Source organism: Stylophora pistillata, chromosome 9, assembly GCF_964205215.1.
Source record: "Stylophora pistillata chromosome 9, jaStyPist1.2, whole genome shotgun sequence".
Taxonomy (NCBI): domain Eukaryota; kingdom Metazoa; phylum Cnidaria; class Anthozoa; order Scleractinia; family Pocilloporidae; genus Stylophora; species Stylophora pistillata.
In genome coordinates, this window is record NC_142527.1 from 12,249,550 (window position 1) to 12,272,060 (window position 22,511).

Consider the following 22,511-nt stretch of genomic DNA (forward strand, 5'->3'; position numbering starts at 1 on the left):
CGCTCCGACGAAGGGCTAACGCTCGAAATGTCAGCTTTTGTGATCGTTACGGTGGCCAATTCACCATTTCAACTTTGTTGATATATCCAAATTATTTGTTTAATTTTTTTTCACGTTAGCTCTTGCAGATTTGATCCTAATCATTATCTTGCAGCTAAGTCTTCAATTCCTTGTTCCACTCTGATTTGTTTCCGAATAATGTTAACACTTGCGTACTGAAGTGCGATCCTCGGTTTTTTCTTTAATAAACAGCACATTATGGACTGCTGATATTTGTAATAAAGTACGGATATAACGCACGCTGTCATTGGTCGAAAGAGCGTGCTGTATCAGAGTACAAAACACAGAGCTGAGCTCAATGTGTCAAGCCATCTGCCAATTTCTCTTATAATATGTCCGACCATTTCCCTGATTTCTCTCTGACGTTTTTTCGTTGATTACAAGAGAAATTTCGGGATCATTCAAGGTTTCCGGGAAACGAGCCCAAAAGCACCTGATCAAAAACGACCACGATTCCTCGTTTTGCCAAGCTTCGACATACGAGCCTCGATTATCCGATCGAGCCTCGATTTTGCAATCGTGCCTCGATTTTGCAATCGTGCCTCGATTTTTCAATCGAGCCTCGATTTTCCAATCGAGCCTCGATTTTCCAATCGAGCCTCGATTTTCCAATCGTGCCTCGATTTTCCAATCGAGCCTCGATTTTCTAATCGAGGCTCAATACAGGAGGGAGGCTGGGGCGAGCGAGAGTAGTCATGTTCTAGCAAACTTGTCGTCGCGAACTCAGGACTTTTTTGAAATTTTAAAAAGAACGCGAGAGGGAGAAAGAATATTTTTACGCTGCTAAAGAGATGGAGGAAATGGTCCTAAGGTAAGCATTGGTTTCTTCTGGTACATTGTTTTACCGGAGGGTGTTTGTTCCTACTTGCTGCTTCATAGTTTTCGGTTACGTAAGCTCGATAGATTTTCGCGTTCCTATTTTAATTGGTCATTTTTAGCCAAAAAAGGAACATAACTCTTAGGAAATGTTAAAATGGTTTGGACAAAAAAGACTGAGTAGAGGATGAGTAAAACTAACATTCTGGCACCAGAACTCAAGACAGTGACGCGTATGCATAGCTACCAGCTGACGTTCATATTAGTGGGAATGGAAAAAAACAAAAGCAAAATTTTCTCATCTTGCAAACAAATGGTAAGAAGAATAATGTTAACTATACTTATGTCCATTTTCCAAGACCATAATAGCTCAGCAGCATTTCATGGAACATGTGAAAGTGTGGTGGGATACTATAATTTTTTTGAAGCTAAATTTGTTATCCAATTTTGTGTTTCACTCATTCTATTCAGATAATTTTGTGAAACACAATCATACTGTGATATTTTTTATAGCAGAGGAATCTATTTTAAATCAAAATTGACTAAATGTTCACAAGTGAATGAACGTTGGAGGTTTTTAAAGAAACTGTAGTGCTGTGTCAGTGGGGGTAGATCAATTAAGATGAAATTGTAAACTGGCCACCCTGAAGATTCAAAAAGCTGACGTTTTGAGCATTAACCCTTTGTCAGAGTTAAAGGCCAATACTTGAAACTTCAGCATTTTGACCCTCTACAGTACAGTGGCTAATTTATAATTTCAACTTAGTTGATATAACCAAATTAAATGTTGACTTGTAAGATTAACATGGACTTGACAATTAAGTTAAAAGAAATTAAATCTTATGAATTGATTTGATAGTTCAGAACAAATAAGATTCCTAAAATGTTAAATATTAATTTTGTAATAGATCCACCAAACTAATCAACTGTAAAAGCTATGACACAACTGCAACAGTTCACTTTTAACAAAATAATCAAGTGCTTGTTGAGCTGACCTTAATTTTCATATAGCCTGACCTAGCGCACTTTATTGACTGAAAAAAAACCTTAATCCTTATCTGCGATCATGACTAAAAAAAAAAAAGCAAGACATTTTTGATATTAGTAACTGAATTGAATATTTTAATACCTATTAATTTAATAAATACAAGTTGATTTTACCATAGTAAATAATAAACTTAACATCAAATCTGCCATGTTTGTTGTTTAAGTTGAACCTGCTTTACATGAAATAAAATATCAAAATATCCACAGGTAAATTAAAATAAAGGTGTGACTAACTAGGGACCTTTTTTTGGTTTGCATGCATATGGATCATCTTCAAAATATGAACAAGTTTTAACTTCTTGCCACAATTTTTTATATATACATATATATGTATGTACTGTATAATGTAATTTTAACTTTGCCTACTCTTCAGTGTAAGGCAAGAATTAAGCCAAGGGGTCCCTACTCTAGATATTAAATCACTGTGCTCTCACCCAAGGAAGCTAATTTCACACCTTTCAGTAAAGTAAACATGGTTGTGGTTAAGGTTTATAGTTTCATAGAAGCCTAAATTTTTGCACTCTTTTAGAGGTCTTCTATATTGCATGTGCAGCATCAACTATTAAATTCAAATCATAACTAGTTCCAGTATTCGATCTAGTTCATGTTTTTGTTTCATTTATTTGGAATATTCTATTCTGACACTAAATGAAATGGTTGTGGACTCTTACTGATATAAAAACAAACTAAAAAACAAAGAAACAAACAAAAAGCAAGTTACCTCATATATATTAAGTACTTCCAAAACAGCTGGCAATAATTAAAGAAAACCAAAAAAAAAATGTGCTTACTATCCTTAGATGAGGGCACAATATTAAGATGACTAGCATTTCAGATTACGTGGGTATGAGTACAATTTTAGTATGAGCCTACTTAGATATTTTGCATATGTTGATTTACTGATCGTTTGATGCCTCATCTGTTGTCTTTGTTCTTGTGTTTATGTTTTGTTATGAAACAAGGACAAAAGCTTAGTGTTTTTCAAGGAAAGAGAATGGCAGTTGAACCTGAAAACATGATTTGAAGTTGAATCAGTTACTTGGGGTCAGAAAGCATGAAATGAAAAATATATTTTACTGTTTTTTGACATCTTATATTCAAGATTGGTCTGTAATTTTTTAAAATAAGGATTCCACTTTATGATGAATTGTTTACCACAATAAACAACTAAAACTTTGAAAAGCATAAAGACTCTGACATACTGGTGATGGTTTGAATGATGTCAGTTCTTGGAAGTTTGAAGATCATAGTTTGACCCAGACCATTTGTTTTTCAAATGACCCAATATAAAATGTCATGCAATACATATGACCCACTTTGACTAAATTCTAAACTGAACACTTTTAGTTCCTTATAACACTAACCATATTTACATTAGGAACTGAAGTTTTGGGGTCTACATTTGTTGTTTATCATCAAAACATAGAACATTTTTAACTTGTTGCTTTATAGCAGCCTCTATTGAAGAAATTTTGAAGGACTCTCGCCAGCCTCTACCATTTTTGATGACCATGAAAATATGTGAAATGTATGGGAAAGTGAAATTTTATTGCATTGTCCCAAGTTGTGTTTCTGGAAGTCTTTTAAATTACCCTAAGCAGTTTGATTGTGCATTTTTATATTTGGATCTGCTCTACATGAAATAAAATATGAAAACATCCACAGGTAAACAAAAACAAAGGTGTGGCTGACAAGGGTCCTTTTAAAGTCTTTTTAAACTTTTAACATTCTGGGTGATTTTCCACCATTGGCTTTTTTCTTTTTGAGGTTGTTCTCCTGTCCTTCTTTTTCCTTTTCCTTTTATGTTTAACATGTTCCTTCCCCTCTTCATCTTTATGTTCCCTCTTTTTCTCTTCTTCTGTGTGCTCCCTCACTTCGTCTTCTTTCTTTTGCTCCTTTTTCTCTTCTACTTTCTTCTCCTCCTTGTTGATGTCTACACAACTTTCCTCTATTTCTTGTCCTTCTTCTGGGGAAAAAGTTATAATTTTAGACATTGTAGGCTGATCAGTAATTTTCTTTTTCTTGCTGTTGACTCACAATTATATATTTCTCTGATAATTATATTGTCCCAGTTTGGAGGGAAGTGCTTTATAGATTGCCAGGTTAAGTAGGGGCCTTAGTTAAAACGGTCAGTAGGAAATTTCCATAAACCATGGTCTCCAGGTCAAGAATATACATTTCCATGTTCTTTCAATATCTTCTAATAGAGTCTAATCATTTTGTTCAATCTTCTGATTAAATTCTTTTGTAGCTCTAATGACATCCTTATGCCATGTTATCCTCTAAAATGCAGTAGGATGCCAGTGGATCAACCATCATCAGAGATGGCCACTTTTACCAACATTAAAATCAGTATCCTTACTGGTTGGTAAAATACTGGTTATTTTACTTATTAGATAATTTGCTTCTCACCTGCTTGTGCAAAAATAATTCCAGATGTACCTGGTAGTGGTTCCTGAAACAAGATAAAAAGTAAAGGGAAGTATGCCATCCACAAGAGTCACGTGTAACTTACTTTTAACAACAAGGGACAATAGCAAAAACCAAGATGCCACTGCCTCAATCTCTTACTTTCCTTAATAACCATGACTATCATAACGTAGATATAGTATTATGAAATTAAATAGTCACTAATGAAATGTACATGAACTAATCTAATTACATGACCTCATATTTCAATGGCAAATTATAATAGGGCATTCAATACCTTTACTAAACACACTTGGAAAGTGATGTTACTAACATGATCTCTATTTACTTAGTTCTTTAGGTTGATAAGTTGTTTACATTATAGCATGACCCTTATTTAAAACTATAGTGATAACAGATACTGTCAGTTGTTCCACCTTGCTGTTGTTAATATTATTTGGTCAGGTGTTGATGTTAGTGTTATGCAGGAGGAAGCCATGACAGTTCATTTTGTTCAGTTGTATGTATATTGACATATCTTAAATTATTTTGGTTAAAATGAGAACTAGATCACATGAAGATCATTAAGTAAGTCTGCACAAAATAATGCTTCTTGCAAAGAACCTTGTCCCAAGGGACCCGTCAGTCTGCCCCAAGTGTCGCGGCTCACGAAGAACCTCGTCCCAAGGGAACTTTCAGTCTGCCCCAAGTGTCGTGGCTCACGAAGAACCTCGTCCCAAGGGACCCGTCAGTCTGCCCCAAGTGTCGCGGCTCACGAAGAACCTCGTCCCAAGGGACCTTTCAGTCTGCCCCAAGTGTCGCGGCTCACGAAGAACCTCGTCCCAAGGGACCCGTCAGTCTGCCCCAAGTGTCGCGGCTCACGAAGAACCTCGTCCCAAGGGACCTTTCAGTCTGCCCCAAGTGTCGCGGCTCACGAAGAACCTCGTCCCAAGGGAACTTTCAGTCTGCCCCAAGTGTCGCGGCTCACGAAGAACCTCGTCCCAAGGGACCCGTCAGTCTGCCCCAAGTGTCGCGGCTCACGAAGAACCTCGTCCCAAGCGACCTTTCAGTCTGCCCCAAGTGTCGCGGCTCACGAAGAACCTCGTCCCAAGGGACCTGTCAGTCTGCCCCAAGTGTCGCGGCTCACGAAGAACCTCGTCCCAAGGGACCTTTCAGTCTGCCCTAAGTGTCGCGGCTCACGAAGAACCTTGTCCCAAGGGACCCGTCAGTCTGCCTAAGTGTCATGGCCCACAAAGAACCTCGTCCCAAGGGACATTCGAGTTTTTTAAGTTTAAGTCAACTTTTTTTGGTCAATGATCTATGGAACATACAATGTAACATGTTATGGTAGGGTTTTCATAATGTAGCATACTACCAATAATTTTACGTGACATTTTAATGCGCACTACTTCCCTTACCTCATTTGTTTTGCTTGTGTTAGGATCTTCATCTGTTGGTAGGAGAACTAGTCTCAGTATGTAAAAATACACAATTTAATATACCTATATTTTACTGTAATTGCTCAAGCAATACAGGTGATGATGATTTATCCAGTAAAATTAATTGCAGAATTGTGTGGCGACCCTCATTGTTTATCAGGTAACAAATATGAAGTTAGTAAGCCCTCAACAGATAACTTAACATATATGACCAGTGTTGATTTTTGGCATTAAGGCAATTTCTTCTGAAATTTTTTAAAGAAAGATGTTATCTCTGTTTTTAGGAACATCATGTAGTCCTAATGTTTGTCCTTATTTTCCGCTTATTATCACTGAGCAAGGCAGATTACCTGTAATTTTCTTGTTGGGTTGCATTACCTTTGATAAGACTGGGTCTGCTTTTCATGCATGTTCAGTTTCATTTGAAGGTACACTTCATTTTTATTCTTTACATTGTTTTTTTCATTTTTTGGTAATTACTAGTTTAATACATAATATTTGTATTCCTCACCTAGTATTGTAGATGAAGGGTCACCTTCCAACTGCAAATCGGGAATATTTCCTTTGAATGTCACCTGCAGGCAAAATGAGGAAAGCCATCATGTGACCCAGAATTAACATTTCTTATTTCCTCACCATTAACAATTTCAAAATTTATGCTTAACTTTATGAATAAAATTCAGGTCATAACCCAAGCTTTCAACCTGGGTATACAAAATGAATAGTCACAAAAGATGATTTTGTCTTTTAATAATAATCAAACTGAAAAATTAGGCTGTGTGGAGAAAGAAACGGTTTATACTAAAGACTGGCTATGGTGATAAGAGCTTTCCAGTTTACTTCTTCAATAATACACATTCTATTTTTCTGTTTTGATCACTTGTGCCATTTTGCTTCATGTCACACACTCATAGGCAGATAATTTGCAGCAAATTGACCAGTCCGAACATACACTTTACTTAATATGTGGTGTTGTATCATACATTCAAAGATAAGTTGTTACTATGTGTATTCACTTTTTTCTAACCTCTGATCCCAGAAGGGATTTAATCTCTGCCTCATCCTGGATTAAAAAAAAAAAAAAAACAAGTTAACAGAATCAAAGATAAGGTTTAATACATAAATTCCACAGTATTTACCAGGGTAGCTGTTTGAACACTTTACCACGGTGACTTTCAAACCTCATGCAGGCACATTGGTGAATATGCAAGCAAAAATTCCCTCAAAATTCATACTTGTATTATGTATCTCATAATGATTAATTTTGTGTGCTAAGAAATACCAGGAGATAGCATATCATTTGCCATATTTTTTCCACCACCTCTAAAAATCAGGATTAAAAGGGTATTTTGAACAAATTTGAATTCACCAAAGGCATTCCATTGCCTTCTTGAAATAACACAAGTATATTTTAGACTCCAACTCCAGATTTCTAGTACTGTAGTTGTTATTTGTTTTATGCAATACTATTATTTACTTACTCTCTCGTGAATATGAAGCACCTCTGCTCTCTCCAAGAGGTCTCCATGTTTTACCACTTCCCTACCTCTTTGGATAGAGAAGAATAATGGGAGAGCATCGTTGGAGCCTGCCCAGTCATATACTTCCTATATCATTTAAACAGGAAAAAAGGTTATTTCTTTTTATAAAAAGCTATCTGCCAATCACTGTATGTCTACATAATTTTACCAAAGTGCTATTTAAAGTTTAATAATTAGTATCATTGTTTATATGTACCTGGAAGAAGGCACCTTTGATGAACTGGCGCTCTTCCTTGCCGTTTGAGTGGCGGAGGATGATTTTCACTTTCTCTTTTTTTCCTTCCCGACTGACATCTGTAACTCTGGCTTGTCGGGCCTTCCTTATCTTGCTTGATTCTTTAATCTGACAGAATAAATACATGACAACCTCAGTAATATTTCATTGATAATGTAGAAAAAAGATCTTGAAATTTCTGCTGCTAAGTCTTAAAAGAGAAAGTGGTAATTATAGCAGTTTTTTCGGTAACAAGTATTATTTATGTTAATCACTTCATTTCACTCATTTCCTTTCCTGTTTGGGGATATGTCTCTGAAACTTGGGCCATACTTTGATGGCTGGTGCTTGTTTTGGCTCCTGAAGTCTTAAAGGAAGCCTTCTAAAAATAATCCTCATTTCATTGCCTGACTTTCTCCTATTGTGTTCTTCATTTTAGTTTATTTGCAACAGGTAATCATGCCATGATTGACATAATTGATATTGGCATTATTTGTGCAATATAAGTATTTGGGAAAAGCTATTTACCTTGTCATCCTCTATTGCCTTTTGCAATGCACTCTCCTGCTCCCTCTTAAGTGAACGATCCTGCTCTAACCTCTCCCTATTGGAAACAATGAATAACTTATGGTGAATCTCACCAGCATTCACTTTGATTTGCTGCATCTGTCTGGATAATCAAAACATATTAACCACATAATTTGCATACACCTAGGTTTTTTGAATGTTTGTTAATTGTGAACAAGACATTGTTTGACACAGCTTAGTATCTGATGTATGAATAACACATCAGACTTGAGCTATATGAGTTTATGAAAATTTTCTGTAAGATCATAAGGTTGTCAATGGGTAACAAGCTGGAAATAATTATTTCTACCTTTATCTTATGGAATATTAAAGACCTCCTACCATTCCCTTGTGAATGCATCCACAGCATCTGCTGCCCTTTTTACTGCATCCACCACATCTTCCTTTGTTGCTAATTTTAGGTTGTCTCCTTGTTATAAGAATCCAAAATAAAACAATTTTGTTTCCAGCCATCTTTAAGTCAAATCAGATCAATATTAACCTATGATGTTCAATTTTTAAAAAGGGGCCAAAAAGAGACATATTAAAACAATTTACCAAAAATTGGCAAAATTTATGCAAGGTCAAACTGGTATGTAGGTAGTATACTGGTGCCCGATGATGGCTTGGGATATTGTACATGACTGCAAGTCAACCTTAAAATTAAAGAGTACATTATATTTAAATTAATATAAGACTTAAGGTAAGGGAAGTGCCTTTAAAGCAATGGGAGTTTTTCCTCAAACTTCCTTATGTTTATTGTTTGTTTTGACTTGTGCCCACACATAGTGATGACATTAAAATTGAATGAATACAGACTGACTTGCAGGCATGGGATCCTTTTTAAACATTCCAAACTGAATGTTATTTGCCAAGAAAAGCTTATTACTATTATCAATACAAAATTCCCTTCATTAACATTTACCAACCTTTTCAACAAATTGTATTTTGAGGCTATTTACATTCTTAAAATGCTCACCACAAAAACGCTCTATGAGGATAGGCTGAGAAGTTGTGGGTGCCATTATGAGTAAATCGGACCCTGCACTTCCAAATTTTCTTTTCACTGTCATAAAAAATAACATAAAATGGTAAGAAGAGTTTGAGAACATTGACAATTATGGGCATTATTGCATCTATTATTGGTGCGTAGAGGTTGTTATGGGGCACTAAATATAGCACAAGGAAACACAACATAGACTAGAAGATAACAGGATATTTTGATATGCTCAGTACTACAGAAAGTAAAACACCCTATTATAAGTACATCCTGGAAGGGAACAGGAGATGTCAACATCCCTTAATAATGAAGAAACATATCTATGCACACACTCTTTACAGTACACAATATCAGTACTTCAGATGTATCCATTTTTAAATATTAGTAAAGTGTGAGAATTACATTACAATCTTGATGGTTAGCCGTTAAGACTTAGGAAACTTTTTTAACTTTGACCTTTTTGTCTCATTAAACATCCAAAACACGGATAGTAATTCAATACCTTCTCTCCCAGATCTGGATTTTTCTTTAGTTATCCAAAAGTATAAGTTTCCATGATTGATTCCATGTAGAATATTCAGAATCCTGATGATTTAAGAGAGAGATAAACATATTTGATTACTAATTAAAATTAATTACTCCTTAATGTGAAATATAGCATGCATGCATTATACAGTGGATATTAAAAATCTTGAATACCCTTTGTGATGTTTGTGAGTGATGTTTGTGCGTGATGTTTGTATTTCAAATTATAATGTAATTTATGTTTGAAAACACAGAAAACAGTCAGTTGGAGTAGCCTTCTATGTACAAAAAAATTGTCATGTGGGTACACATTGCACCAGGTAAGCATGGTCACTTTTGATGTCTCCATGTGTTTTTAAGTTATATACACAGAAAAGTTTAAAGGCACGGTTCATGCATATGTCTCTCAATAAGAAAAATTACCTATTATGAACTATGATATTAACCTACTTATTTTGTCACTGTAACTTAGTGTAATCGGAAGCTGTTTCTGCAGAGTGCAGCCTGCTTTTAGAGATAAAAATAACCTTTTATTAACTATTGATAGTCACCTTATCACATCAGGTATGTTGTCACCTTCTTGTAGGATCACTGTAACCATGCTTCTCTGGTCAGACCTGGCCTGGTGACACATCTAGATACACAAATTTATAAATTAAAGTAGAGTTAGATTTAATGTTATTTCTTTTGGTGTTATGATGCAACACAGTGCATTGTTGCAATGCATGCATTAGGACTATATGTCACCTAGAGAAATTAAAGTTGACAGACAGTAACTGTAGTATACTTTTCCAAATGGGTCTGTTCCTCAGCAAGTGAAATTGACATATGACAAATGTGGCTTCACAAAAGTTTACAGGCTATTTTTATTTCAAATGTGACTGCTAATATATTTTACTTCTCATTAACTCAACACATTGACACCTAGGCATGCTAACTGTATTTATTTACAACAGTTTTCTTGAAAATTGCAAGCCATCCGGGCAAACATAACATCGCTATTTAACACAAACCTCCTCATATGTCAAGTTCAAAAAGATTGGTAGGAGAATATCCTCATGGGCTGATGCTACCTCCATCAGCACTTGTTCACAGTAAAGCACATCCCATACTCTGTCCACACACCATTGCACTGCAAAATTATTATATTGTGGTCTACAAATAGTAGTGGTATTCAATCAAACTGTCATCCTTTAAGGACATCTGTGTCAAAATCTTCTAAGGGTTGGGTTCTTTTTAAAATTTTCTTCCATTTTCCTTCTTGAAATAACAAGTATATTTTAGACTCCAATTCCAGATTTCTAGCACTTTTGTTATTTGTTTTATGCAATATTATTATTTACAAATAGTAACGGTGTTCAATTGAACTGTCACCATTAAGGACCTGTGCCAAAATCTTCTAAGGGTTGTTGTTTTTTTTTTGTTTTGTTTCCATTCCCCAACTCTTGCTGTAGTTCGAAATATGAATCAGACAGCTACGTAGGGTATAAGCAAGGTGAAGCTTTCTATTTTAGGTTCAAATGCTACTTTTGACATGAATATTGTTTTGTATCTGGTGGAAATTTATCTAATGTCATCATCCAGGGAGAGCCCTGCATGTAATTGCATTAAATTATTGACAATAATTCCAACATACCTTGATTATTCAGATCCAGAACTTCTAAGGAACTCATAAATTATTGAAAATATTATTAAATTATTGACAATATTTCCAACATACCTCGAGTATTCAGATCCAGAACTCCTAAGGAACTCATATCCTCTTCTACAACCCCAGCTTAAATGTAATGGCACAAAATTGAATGACTTTCAAGAACATTACTTATTGTGCATTACTTCATGCTACAAAACTGCACGAGTCAGTCAGTCTATCCGTCTATATCACACTGTACTCTACCATAATACTGTAGATTATCCTATTCTTCATCAACAGGAGACCCAATTGTTCATCTCTCTTGTTTTTCAATTAAATTATTGAGTAAATAAAATTATGTTCAAGCTAATCCCACTTTGGCTTTTTTAAGTGTATCTGTTTTTTAATCCATTTTATAGAAACATACCTGTTTCCCACTGTTCTGTGCCAGTTAAATGACATGCTATAATAAATGTAAAAAAATATATGGTGTAAAAATTTCCTCCTTTTTGATTTAATTTCTTGATCAGTCTCACATAAATATTGTTGATTTACATCATACCTAATGTGTAAATCTGACTTGGCTTACTTTGTTAGGGCACTTTCTCAGTGTTAAACACTGGCTTTTAATAGTGCTCTGTAAATTTGCCTTATAAATGGTATTACATGATATAATTTGAAATCATCTATGTAAACTATCTGCAGTTTTAAACTTGATTTCTAGTGTAATGTGCATGCTTTTTTCAGAAAATATCCTTACCCACCCCGGAGATAACTATTAGATATTCCAATCAGGATTGGGTTTTTGGTCTGCAATAGCCAAAGATCATGATTTTTTGGGGGGGAGGGGGGGGGGTCATAGAGGAAAAATGAAAAAAAACAGCATTTTGATGCTCTTTAATCATTCACCATGGTATTACCTGAGTCAACATTTACTGGGTTACTAGCTAAATAGCTCCTGTCGAGGTCACTGGTATCCATGTCATCAAAAGCAGAAACACCATCTGTTCAAAAAAAAACACAACACAGTTTTGAATTGTGTCACATCATAATCATATACGGGCAGATGGGTCACCTGCTTCCAGTCAAGATGCAAATGGAAGATTGAATAAAAAACATTAACTAAGTTTATAACTAGTGTGCAAATCAATCAAACACTTACATTCACTTGTAGGCAATGTCAAGTCCACTTGATTAACAACACCACTTGCCACCCTTGCTTCATCACTGGAAGTCCCTGGGTGGATGACTGAGTTTGTCACACTTGTTTGAGATGAGCTGGGATTTGGGTGAGTGGTTGATTGTTGAGAAAGCAAGGAAGGGTTGGAATTGAGCTGAGCAGAGGGAAGGGAGGTTTGGGATTGGTTTGTGGAGGGTGGGTTAGAATTAGGCTGAGCTAGGAAAATGGAGGGCTGGAATTGGTTGGTGGATGGTGTGTCTGAATTGGGCTGCTCAGGGTGATGGGAGGGATGGGATTGGTTTGTGGAGGGTGGGTTGGAATTGGGCTGAACAGAGGGAAGGGAGGGTTGTTGTTGGTTTGTAGAGAGTGGGTTGGAACTGGGCTGAGCAGAGGGAAGGGAGGGTTGTTGTTGGTTTGTAGAGGCTGGGTTGGAACTGGGCTGAGCAGAGGGAAGGGAGGGTTGTTGTTGGTTTGTAGAGGCTGGGTTGGAACTGGGCTGAGCAGAGGGGAGGGAGGGTTGTGGTTGGTTTGTAGAGGGTAGGTTGGGATCAGGCTGAGCAGAAGGAAGGCTTGTGATTGGTTTGTGGAAGAATGGAGGGAGGCAGCATTGGAAGTGGGATTCATTTGAAGAGAGAGAGAAGGGTGGTTGGGATTGGTAACTCCTGGTGTTGGTATGGACTCAGGGTTAGGGTTAGATCCTGAGATGAGAAATAAAACAAAGAATTTAAATCAGCCATTTGAATTACCATTAAAATATTGGAAAGATGCGAGAATTACTAGTTTTTTATTGATAAATCTATGACAAACAAATATTGAAAATTTTTAAGAGGCAAAGATCCTTATTGCCAGTCGGCCAATCAATGGTAATGAACATTAAAAGGGTAAATATTGAAAAGTCAGAATTTAAATATCAAAGTTTTTATTTCTCAGCAGATTAATTGGGTTATGTTGTTGCTTTTGTCTTTCAAAGACCACTGGTGATTTTCTTTTTAATTGCAGCGAAAATGTATTTCCACTTCAAGGAGGCTGTTATTTCCAGAACGCTGTTATTGCAATTCTAACAGGCATTTGTGGGTACTGCAGCCATATATTTTACTCCACTACAGTTATATTCATGTCAACATGCAAATTTGCTAAAGACCAGCCTTTGCAGCACAGTTATCTCGTGGCTTTGCCAAACTTGGCTTTTACTATCTTTACTTATGGGTCACATGACACAGATGTGTATGCACTCAATGCGATCTTTTGGTGCTGACTGCAATGACACAAACCCTTGATTGATTATTAAAGTTTACACTAACCTCCATTTCTCGGGTGTTGCAAAACCATGTATATGCGCCTGGAATTGGAACTCCCCTTGCCATAAATTCTAAATATTTCCTTGGCGTCTGGTATGCCTCTGTAAACTTTTTCCATTTTGCTCCCACGGCTCGTAGACTTGTATAGACGAATTCTAAGGAAAGGAAAGTTCAACATCGACACTACGTACAGTTTACAGTGGCTATATGAAATAACATTTCAATTCACTAAATAGTAAATAAAGTATGGGGCAAATCTAAATAGAGATGATCAATGATAAGTTTCTAGACTTGTTTGGCATGTATTATTCCAGTCCATATTCCCCTCTACTCCTTTACCCACTCCCCCTGCCTCAATGATTAGCCTCCTGTCAATTTGGAAATTCTAGTTGAGATTCCTGCTTTCCTTAATTAAATAATTTTACAAATTGCCTGTTTTCACTGTGTAACCATTGCACAGGTAAAGTCAAGAATAGAAGAGATAAAAAAAGTTAAATATCGAAACAGTCTCGGTAAGATTCAGATCTGTGCGTAGTTTAGAGCGATAAGTATTCTGATCAAACTGAAAATCCGTTTAAATGTAAGTCTTCGAGTAACGACTGATAATTCCTTTCTTTTTTAATTTTGATGACGTTGCGTGAAATGACTCTAAATGGGGTGGATCAGGCTAAATTTCGGCCCAACCTTACACGTGTTATAAAAGGTGCTGTTTTTATATATTACGTGCACATTTAACTCCATTGCAGGCCTTACATTCGTAGCAAGTTCACTGCTCATACTTTGGTTTTAATGAATGATCCGAAGCAAATAGCTAAAGTATGAGTGGTAAATTTTGAATCCTTTGTCGCGTGGCTAAAATTTGAATTGTTTTGCTCTACCTGGGTTTTACGTGACCACACACTTCTGAGTTTACATTCAGTATTCAATGCAAACAACCTGCATGCGGGATAAAGTGCTTTGGTACTTAACCTACCTATCCAAGTCAACAGCCGCAAGTCCAGCAAAATTTTCCTTGACCAGCTCTTTTATCTTTGCACTCGAATAGTTGCCTCCAATTTTAATGTCTTTCACTCTACCCTCGCGATTCAGCAGTACCCACGGATTTCCACGCGGTGTACACTTCGCCTTTCCCTTCAGCCATACGAACACTTTACTCGTTGACTTTCCTATCGGCTGAGGTGACCCGCAATCGCTTCCAGAGCTGGAATCCCCGGATCATTCACGGTTTCCGGGAAACGAGCCCAAAAGCACCTGATCAAAAACGACCACGATTCCTCGTTTTGCCAAGCTTCGACATACGAGCCTCGATTATCCAATCGAGCCTCGATTTTGCAATCGAGCCTCGATTTTGCAATCGTGCCTCGATTTTGCAATCGAGCCTCGATTTTCCAATCGAGCCTCGATTTTCCAATCGAGCCTCGATTTTCCAATCGAGCCTCGATTTTCCAATCGTGCCTCGATTTGGGAGGGAGCCTGGGGCGAGCGAGAGCGGTCATGTTCTGGAAAAATTGTCGAGTTTAATTTTTGAACTCGGGAAGTTTTCGAGGAAAGAAATAAAGAAAAAAGGGAGAAAGAAAGAAGGAGAGTAAGAAAGAGAAAAAGAATGAAACACCATATTCTGGTCGAACTGCAAATTTCCTAAAATTCCAGAGATTATGTGGTTCGCGCCATACGAAAAAGACAAGAAAGAAAAAAACAAGAAAATAACAAGATCAATGAGAGTTCTTATCAGTTAAAGAAAAAATTATAGTCTGCCTTTCGTAGACATTCCATCTTTTTTTTAAAAAAAAAAAAAAGCGAAAAGAATGCGAACGAGAAATAGCCCGGCATCGAAACTGGATTTTTGGGTGGTCACTAACACTTCGCCTTTTTTTTTTCTTTTTTCCACAGTTTAGGTATATTTGAGTGATTCAGCTTTCTTTCAGTTTTCGTTCATCTTTCTTTCCTTCGTTTATCATTAACACAGTACGTTTCATTTTATAGTTTAACAACTAAAAGAAGTCGTGAAGCTCTATTTCATGCTATCATTATTATTATTTCTTTCGTGGCAAAGATTAAAAACAACGTTGGGGTTTAGCTTTAATAGCATTTGTTAGTATAACGTAATGTGTTTGCAGATCTGTTTTCTTTTCTCCTAAATCTTTAGGTTATAGCAGCATCCTTTTCCGATCGCGTGTCGCTAAAGTGCCTTCTACAAGAACCTTCTACAGTCCTCCAACCCACGGTAAGTTCTTCTACAAGCTCCAAGCAATCTTGGACGATCTTTGGTTGAAAATATTTAACATTATGATCATGGATGACTTTGACTCCAATATCAAAACAAGTATGGGGAAGCGCTTGTTAAAAGTGGCTACACAGTTTGGTTTAGAGAATGTGATTGAAGAACCGAGTAGGATTACGGAATCTTCAAACACAACCATAGACCTGATCTTTACATCCAACAAATCCAAGGTGAAACTTGCAAGCGGTCATGACCCAGGGATTTCTGATCTCCATCTTGAATATGCTTTGGTGAATATGCGAAGACAAAAGTCAAGTCCTGTGATTAAATAAGTGACTTATTTTAAGAGCCTTAACTCTGACCATCTCAGACAGGACCTCGATACATCACCCTGGAGTATTTGTGGAACTTTTGATGATGTGGATTATGTTGCTTGGGCCTGTGAGTATTTGTATAAATACATAATGAATGAGCGTTTAAAATCCTGTAAAGTAAAGGTTCGCACCAATGGACTGAGGTGGATGAATAGCAATATCATCAAGGAGATGAATAGGAGATATGTCTTCTTAAGAAAAGTTCAAAGGAACCCAAGTGATACAGATGCATGGAAACGGTATAGCAAAAAACGTAATCTTGTAACTAAGATCACGAGAGAAGCTGAAGCTGAATATTGGAAACTTAAATTTTAAAGTGCAAAGAGCTCAGGGGACTTTTGGAGGTTGGTACGCCGGTGAAATGCAAGGCAAATCAAAAGGCAATGTGAGCGCAATTAAAAATGAGGATGGAATTATTACAATAAATTTTAAACACAAGGCTGACAGTTTCAATGACTTCTTCTCTAAAGTTGGTGAGAGGCTTGCAAATGATATTCTAACAGATACCAGTGGTAATGAACATCAGCACATTTACCAAATTACACCTACTATTGAGCCAGTACAACTTAATGTCCACAAGATTAAAAGGGTTATCGATAAAAGAGTTAAGCCTGGAAAAGAATGTGGCCCTTACAACATTACCTCAAGGGGACTCAAACTTGAAGGAGATGCTGTAGCAGTTGGCCTGTCTTATGTGATGGAAGTAAGTTTAAAATCCCCAATTTACCCTCCTCGATGGAAGCTGAGTAAAGGGAAAGCTGTACCCAAAAAGTTACATAGCTCTAAAAGAGGTGACTTTAGGCCTATTTCTCTATTGTTTATTCCTAGCAAAGTGTACGAGGGCATAACAGGAGATTCCATTGACTGCCATTTTAACAAGTCCAACAAAAGCCAGTGGATTTTTAAAACTGGCAGGTCAACAGAACTCCTAATGCTGCACCTGACTGAAGTTTGGAGACACGAACTGGATAAAAACAAAACTGTGGGGGTACTGTTTATAGACTTTAAAAAGGCATTTGATTACATTTGTCATGACACAATGGCCCTCAAACTCCAAGCCTGTAGAATATCAGGGAACCAAAACAATCTGATTGAAAATTACTTATCTGAGAGAAAACAGTTTGTTGAGGTTAAGGGGCAAAGATCTAATGAAGTGACCGTCAAGTTTGGCGTACCCCAGGGACAATACTTGGCCCCAGGCTTTTTAGTATTTACGTCGATGATCTGCCTGAAGTGCCTAGTTGTGGAAAGATGGAAATGTGTACTGATGACACAACTCTATATTGTATAGGCAATTCCATTGATGATGTCAGCCTTAAGATCCAAACTTATTTAACTGATATAGCTAAGTGGTGTAGCAGGAACGTTTAACAATTCATCCCGATAAAACTGAGGTTATGCTTCTTACCCGTAATGCTTTCATTGGTCCTTTAAGACCAGTCAAACTGGTTGGTCATGCCATTAACTTTGTCAACGAGTCATACTATCTTGGGTTTATGATTTACAAGAAGTTAAGCTTGGACCCCACATCAATGATCTATCAATATCTATGGTCAAGAAGGTAAAGCAACTGCGCAGGTTCAAAAGCCCTCTCTCTCATATCTTGGAGTCCACATATTTTAAGGGAATTTTACCAAGCATCACTTATGGAATTTTTTGTATGGGGTAAGCAAAGTTAGGTGTTTTAGAGAAAATTCACCTGAGGGCTGCCAAGGTTATCTTCAAACAACACGAAGGTACTAATTCCCAATCAGTGATACCGTCTTCTTAGAAATCCATAAGTTATTTCTATAAGATGAGGCTCCTTTCTCTGACACACAAAGCTTTTTATGGGATCAATCCTGAGCAGGTTGTAACAATTATTAGGAAAAGTCCAAATATACGAAATATGAGGGACAATTTAAAACTAACTCTGGAGCTACCAAACTCTAATGTTGGAAGACTGTCTTTTAGACGTAGGTCTGCAATAGCGTGGAATTCTTTGCCTCGTTCAGTTAAGAACGTAGAGGATAATAAGAGATTTAAGAACAAACTCCGTTCTCTTTCAACAATTATTGAAAAGATATCTTTTAATCAAACTGCTCTAGTTGGCAACAAGGATGTGGTAAATTGTAAATATTTTTAGGAATTTTATCTTACTACCTCTATTGAAATTTATGCTAGGATTATAAACCAGTTTGAATCACTACTCACATTTTAATTTATGCTAGGATTTTTCTACTTTTTTTTGTAATTACTTTACTTAAATAGAAGCTAGATTTGTCGCAGGTCCACATCAGCTTAATGCTGCCAGTAACCAACCTGCGTTACCAAATAAATTATCTATGTATGTATGTAGGTATGTATCAACTATTGTGTTTTCACACTTGTGTTCTCGTCTCTTGAGTATTAAGGCTCTAGAAGAATCCTTTTTCAATTTATTGATCTTGCAGCATGCCGCTAAATTGCCTTTTGTAAGATTTGTTTCGCAAAACAGTATTTTATACACAAAGTTTTTGTCACTATCACCTATTGTTTTTTCTCACTTGAGTTCCTTTTCCTTGAGTCTTTAGGCTCTAGCAGAATCCTTCAGTTTCAATGTATTGATCTTGCAGCGTGCCACTAAAGTGCCTTTTGTATGATTAATTTTTGTTGGAAAACAGTATTTTGAATGCACAAAGCCTTTGTTACTATGACCCATCGTGTTTTCTCACTTAAGTTCTTTTTCCTTGAGTCTTCAGGCTCTGGCAGAATCCTTTTTCAATTTATTGATTTTGCCACTAAAGAAGACAGTAATTTTAAATAAACAAATCTTTGAAATAGGTCGATCTGCAAACTTCCTTAGGTTATAGCAGCATCCTTTTCCGAGTTATTGATTTTGCAGCGTGTCGCTAAGTTCCTTTTGTAAGATTTGCTTTTGAAAACAGTAGTTTTTAAAACAAAAAGCCTTTGTTACTATCAACTTGTGTGTTTCCACACTTCTGTTCTTTTCCCTTGAGTATTTAGGCTGTAGCAAAATCCTTTTCAATTTATTGATCTTGCAGCGTGCCGCTAAAGTGCCTTTTGCAAGATAAATTTGTGTTGGAAAACAGTATTTTTTAATACACAAAGCCTTTGTTACTATCACCTGGTGTGCTTTCTCACTTGAGTTCTTTTTCCTTGAGTCTTAATTAAGGCTCTTTCAGACTCCTTTTTCAATTTATTGATTTTGCCTCTAAAGGGCCTTTGTAGCTTTTATTTTGGAAGACAGTATTTTTCAATAAACCAATCTTTGTTTTAGCATCATTTCTTTTTTTGGGGCTTTGAGTCCTAAGGCTCTTCCAGAACCCTTTATCAATTCGCACTTTGGCGGCATACTTTCAATTCTGTTTGCCGCTAAAGTGCCTTTTGAAATATTTATTTTTTCATTGTTAATTAATTAAAAGCTTTGTTGTTATTACTCTGTGTGTTTGGAGACCTATGTTAATAAAGACATGTCTTGTTTCAATTCATTGTTTTAGCATCTTGTCACTACAGTGCCATTTTAGTCTCCCATTTCCCTCTTCATTTTGAGGACCCCGTTTCTTTAGGAAAACTGAAGACTGACCTCATATTATCAGCATCTTTTTTTTGCTCGAGTCTCTAAGCAATAGCAGAATCCTTTCTTTTTGATTTAAAAGCTTGCCGCTAAAGCGCCTATTGTAATTGTTATCTTTTCAAAGCAGCATATTTTAATTAAAAGCTTTATTATTACTTGTTGTGTTTGCAGACCTACGATTATAGAGACAATTCTTTTTCAATTCATTGTTTTAGTATTGTGTCCCCAGTGCCTTTTTAACTTAAACAATTGTTTTCAAAATTAGGTTTTCTCTGGCAGGGGTACACACCCAAGAAGCAGAATCCGCGTGGGCCAATTTGAAGGCTGCAATTACGGCACGGCGTGGCATAGCACGTGATGACCTTCAGTCGTACCTTGATGATAGGATGTGGAGGCAATGGCGAGGTCTAGATAATGTGATTGGTAATTTTTTGCCTGTTTTAGCCTCGCAATATAGTAACTACGTAATTTAGGTTAATTTAGTTTTTGAGGCCAGGAACAAGGCGATAAAGAGTACAGTGGAATTCCGATTTCTTAAACTTCTAATAAACATAAGAGCAAGTTAAATCAATCAAAGTCATCAAAGGCTGCGAAAAAATCGGACAAAGAATTCGGTGCAGTTCGTCTTGGGGTAAAGAAACCACTTTCGGTAAAGTTATCGGGAGGCTCGAGAATTTGAAGGATCGGGGAATATACAAATGCCTCAGAGACTACTTTCAGAAAATTATTCTACCTAATAAATTATAATCACCAAACTCAAACTCCTTGAAATTTGTTGTTATAGCAGGCTAGCTCCTGAATCGCGAGTATGTGATTAATTTTTTAATTTTCATATTTTTTTATAACGCCTGTCTCATTGACTGGTCCTTAGCCTGGTATTTTATCAGCACTTTGAGTACTACTCAAGGGGTGGGAAGATCGATGGCTATGCTATCACTGTTCTACCTGTTTTAAAACGACTTTACAAAGCAAGGCAAAAACTGCAGAAATCACCAAAAACCACGTCGGACATACTAGGAGTGACTAAGTTTTGTCATTCTTATGTTTAACATGTTCGTATTTCGGAATACTTAGTGCTGTAAATCGACCATATTTCGTTCCCCATTCCTTATAACGCATTCAAATTCTCAACGGTTCCTCGAATAACTTAACACCGGGTCACACAACGGGTGACGTTTCCATGAAATAATAATACATTTCTCCTCTAGACGTGAGCTTTACTACTTTGGACGCCCATGTCCCAACTGTCTTCTTTTTCCAAACCCCTGCGGTTTCTTTTTGTTGCGCACTCCGTGAACACACTTCAACCCCTAACTAACGCAACTTCTAGAGTGGTTTGGAAAAGTTTCGAGTATTTTTATCGCTCATAACCCTAACTATATACAATAGTGATGTGATAGCGGAAATAGTTTTTTAGTATAAAGTCCCACTGGGGCCCCCCTCCCTTCCGACAATGAAGTTGATTGGTATCAGCTTTCTTATTCATTTTATTGAGCGATGGCTGGTTGATTTTTCCACCTCCCACCTTCTTCGTTTTCCAAACCACTGCCAGCGGTTTTTTCTTCTTTTGCGTAATCGAAATGTAAGGAATAAAGAGCTGTGCGAATAGACTTAAACCCCTAACTAACGCCACTTCTTGAGAGGTTCGGGAAGGCTCAAAACCTTCACTTTACACAAAAGTGATGTGTGATAGCGGAAATAGTCTTTTGGTATATTACTCCACTGGGCCCCCCCAACAATGAAGTTGATTGGTTTCGGTTTTCTTATTCACGTGCCGGACTCGTGCTTTTAAGGCAGAACAAAAAAAGGCCTGTTCGTTTGGATTTCATCAATAAATCACTTGACTGAATTGACCAAGGATATTCGAACATGGGAGATTCAGGCGATTCCAGCTCTGGAAGCGATTGCGGGTCACCTCAGCCGATAGGAAAGTCAACGAGCAAAGTGTTCGTATGGCTGAAGGGAAAGGCGAAGTGTACACCGCGTGGAAATCCGTGGGTACTGCTGAATCGCGAGGGTAGAGTGAAAGACATTAAAATTGGAGGCAACTATTCGAGTGCAAAGATAAAAGAGCTGGTCAAGGAAAATTTTGCTGGACTTGCCGCTGTTGACTTGGATAGGTAGGTTAAGTACCAAAGCACTTTATCCCGCGTGCAGGTTGTTTGCATTGAATACTGAATGTAAACTCAGAAGTGTGTGGTCACGTAAAACCCAGGTAGAGCAAAACAATTCAAATTTTAGCCACGCGACAAAGGATTCAAAATTTACCACTCATACTTTAGCTATTTGCTTCGGATCATTCATTAAAACCAAAGTATGAGCAGTGAACTTGCTACGAATGTAAGGCCTGCAACGGAGTTAAATGTGCACGTAATATATAAAAACAGCACCTTTTATAACACGTGTAAGGTTGGGCCGAAAGTTATCCTGATCCACCCCATTTAGAGTCATTTCACGCAACGTCATCAAAATTAAAAAAGAAAGGAATTATCAGTCGTTACTCGAAGACTTTCATTTAAACGGATTTTCAGTTTGATCAGAATACTTATCGCTCTAAACTACGCACAGATCTGAATCTTACCGAGACTGTTTCGATATTTAACTTTTTTTATCTCTTCTATTCTTGACTTT

General features: G+C 36.9%; 1 protein-coding gene and 1 long non-coding RNA gene across 6 annotated transcripts; one reads left to right on the plus strand and one right to left on the minus strand.

Annotated features, from left to right (window-relative positions):
* Positions 1 to 733: 733 nt before the first annotated feature.
* LOC148723332 (uncharacterized) lies at positions 734 to 20,648 on the plus strand. Of its 5 annotated transcripts, none has more exons than XR_015991714.1 (3): positions 734 to 871; positions 12,426 to 12,540; positions 13,431 to 13,991. It is a non-coding gene; the product is annotated as an uncharacterized LOC148723332 (long non-coding RNA). The 5 variants fall into 5 exon arrangements; XR_015991715.1 differs by lacking the exons at positions 12,426 to 12,540; positions 13,431 to 13,991 and adding exons at positions 9,873 to 9,938; positions 10,205 to 11,253 and having other exon boundaries at positions 743 to 871; XR_015991713.1 differs by lacking the exons at positions 12,426 to 12,540; positions 13,431 to 13,991 and adding an exon at positions 20,146 to 20,648 and having other exon boundaries at positions 743 to 871.
* On the minus strand, positions 1,969 to 13,865 carry LOC148723333 (uncharacterized). The gene is made up of 19 exons (XM_088733215.1): positions 13,733 to 13,865; positions 13,001 to 13,129; positions 12,414 to 12,833; positions 12,172 to 12,255; positions 11,679 to 11,714; positions 11,339 to 11,395; positions 10,632 to 10,750; positions 10,170 to 10,252; positions 9,596 to 9,678; positions 9,073 to 9,159; positions 8,436 to 8,523; positions 8,055 to 8,130; positions 7,509 to 7,655; positions 7,253 to 7,378; positions 6,799 to 6,834; positions 6,283 to 6,346; positions 5,751 to 5,782; positions 4,336 to 4,378; positions 1,969 to 3,889 (listed from the first exon to the last, which is right to left on the minus strand). Exons 1-19 carry the CDS (start codon positions 13,845 to 13,847, stop codon positions 3,645 to 3,647), a joined length of 2,070 nt encoding a protein of 689 aa, XP_088589341.1. The 5' UTR covers positions 13,848 to 13,865; the 3' UTR covers positions 1,969 to 3,644.
* Positions 20,649 to 22,511: the final 1,863 nt, after the last annotated feature.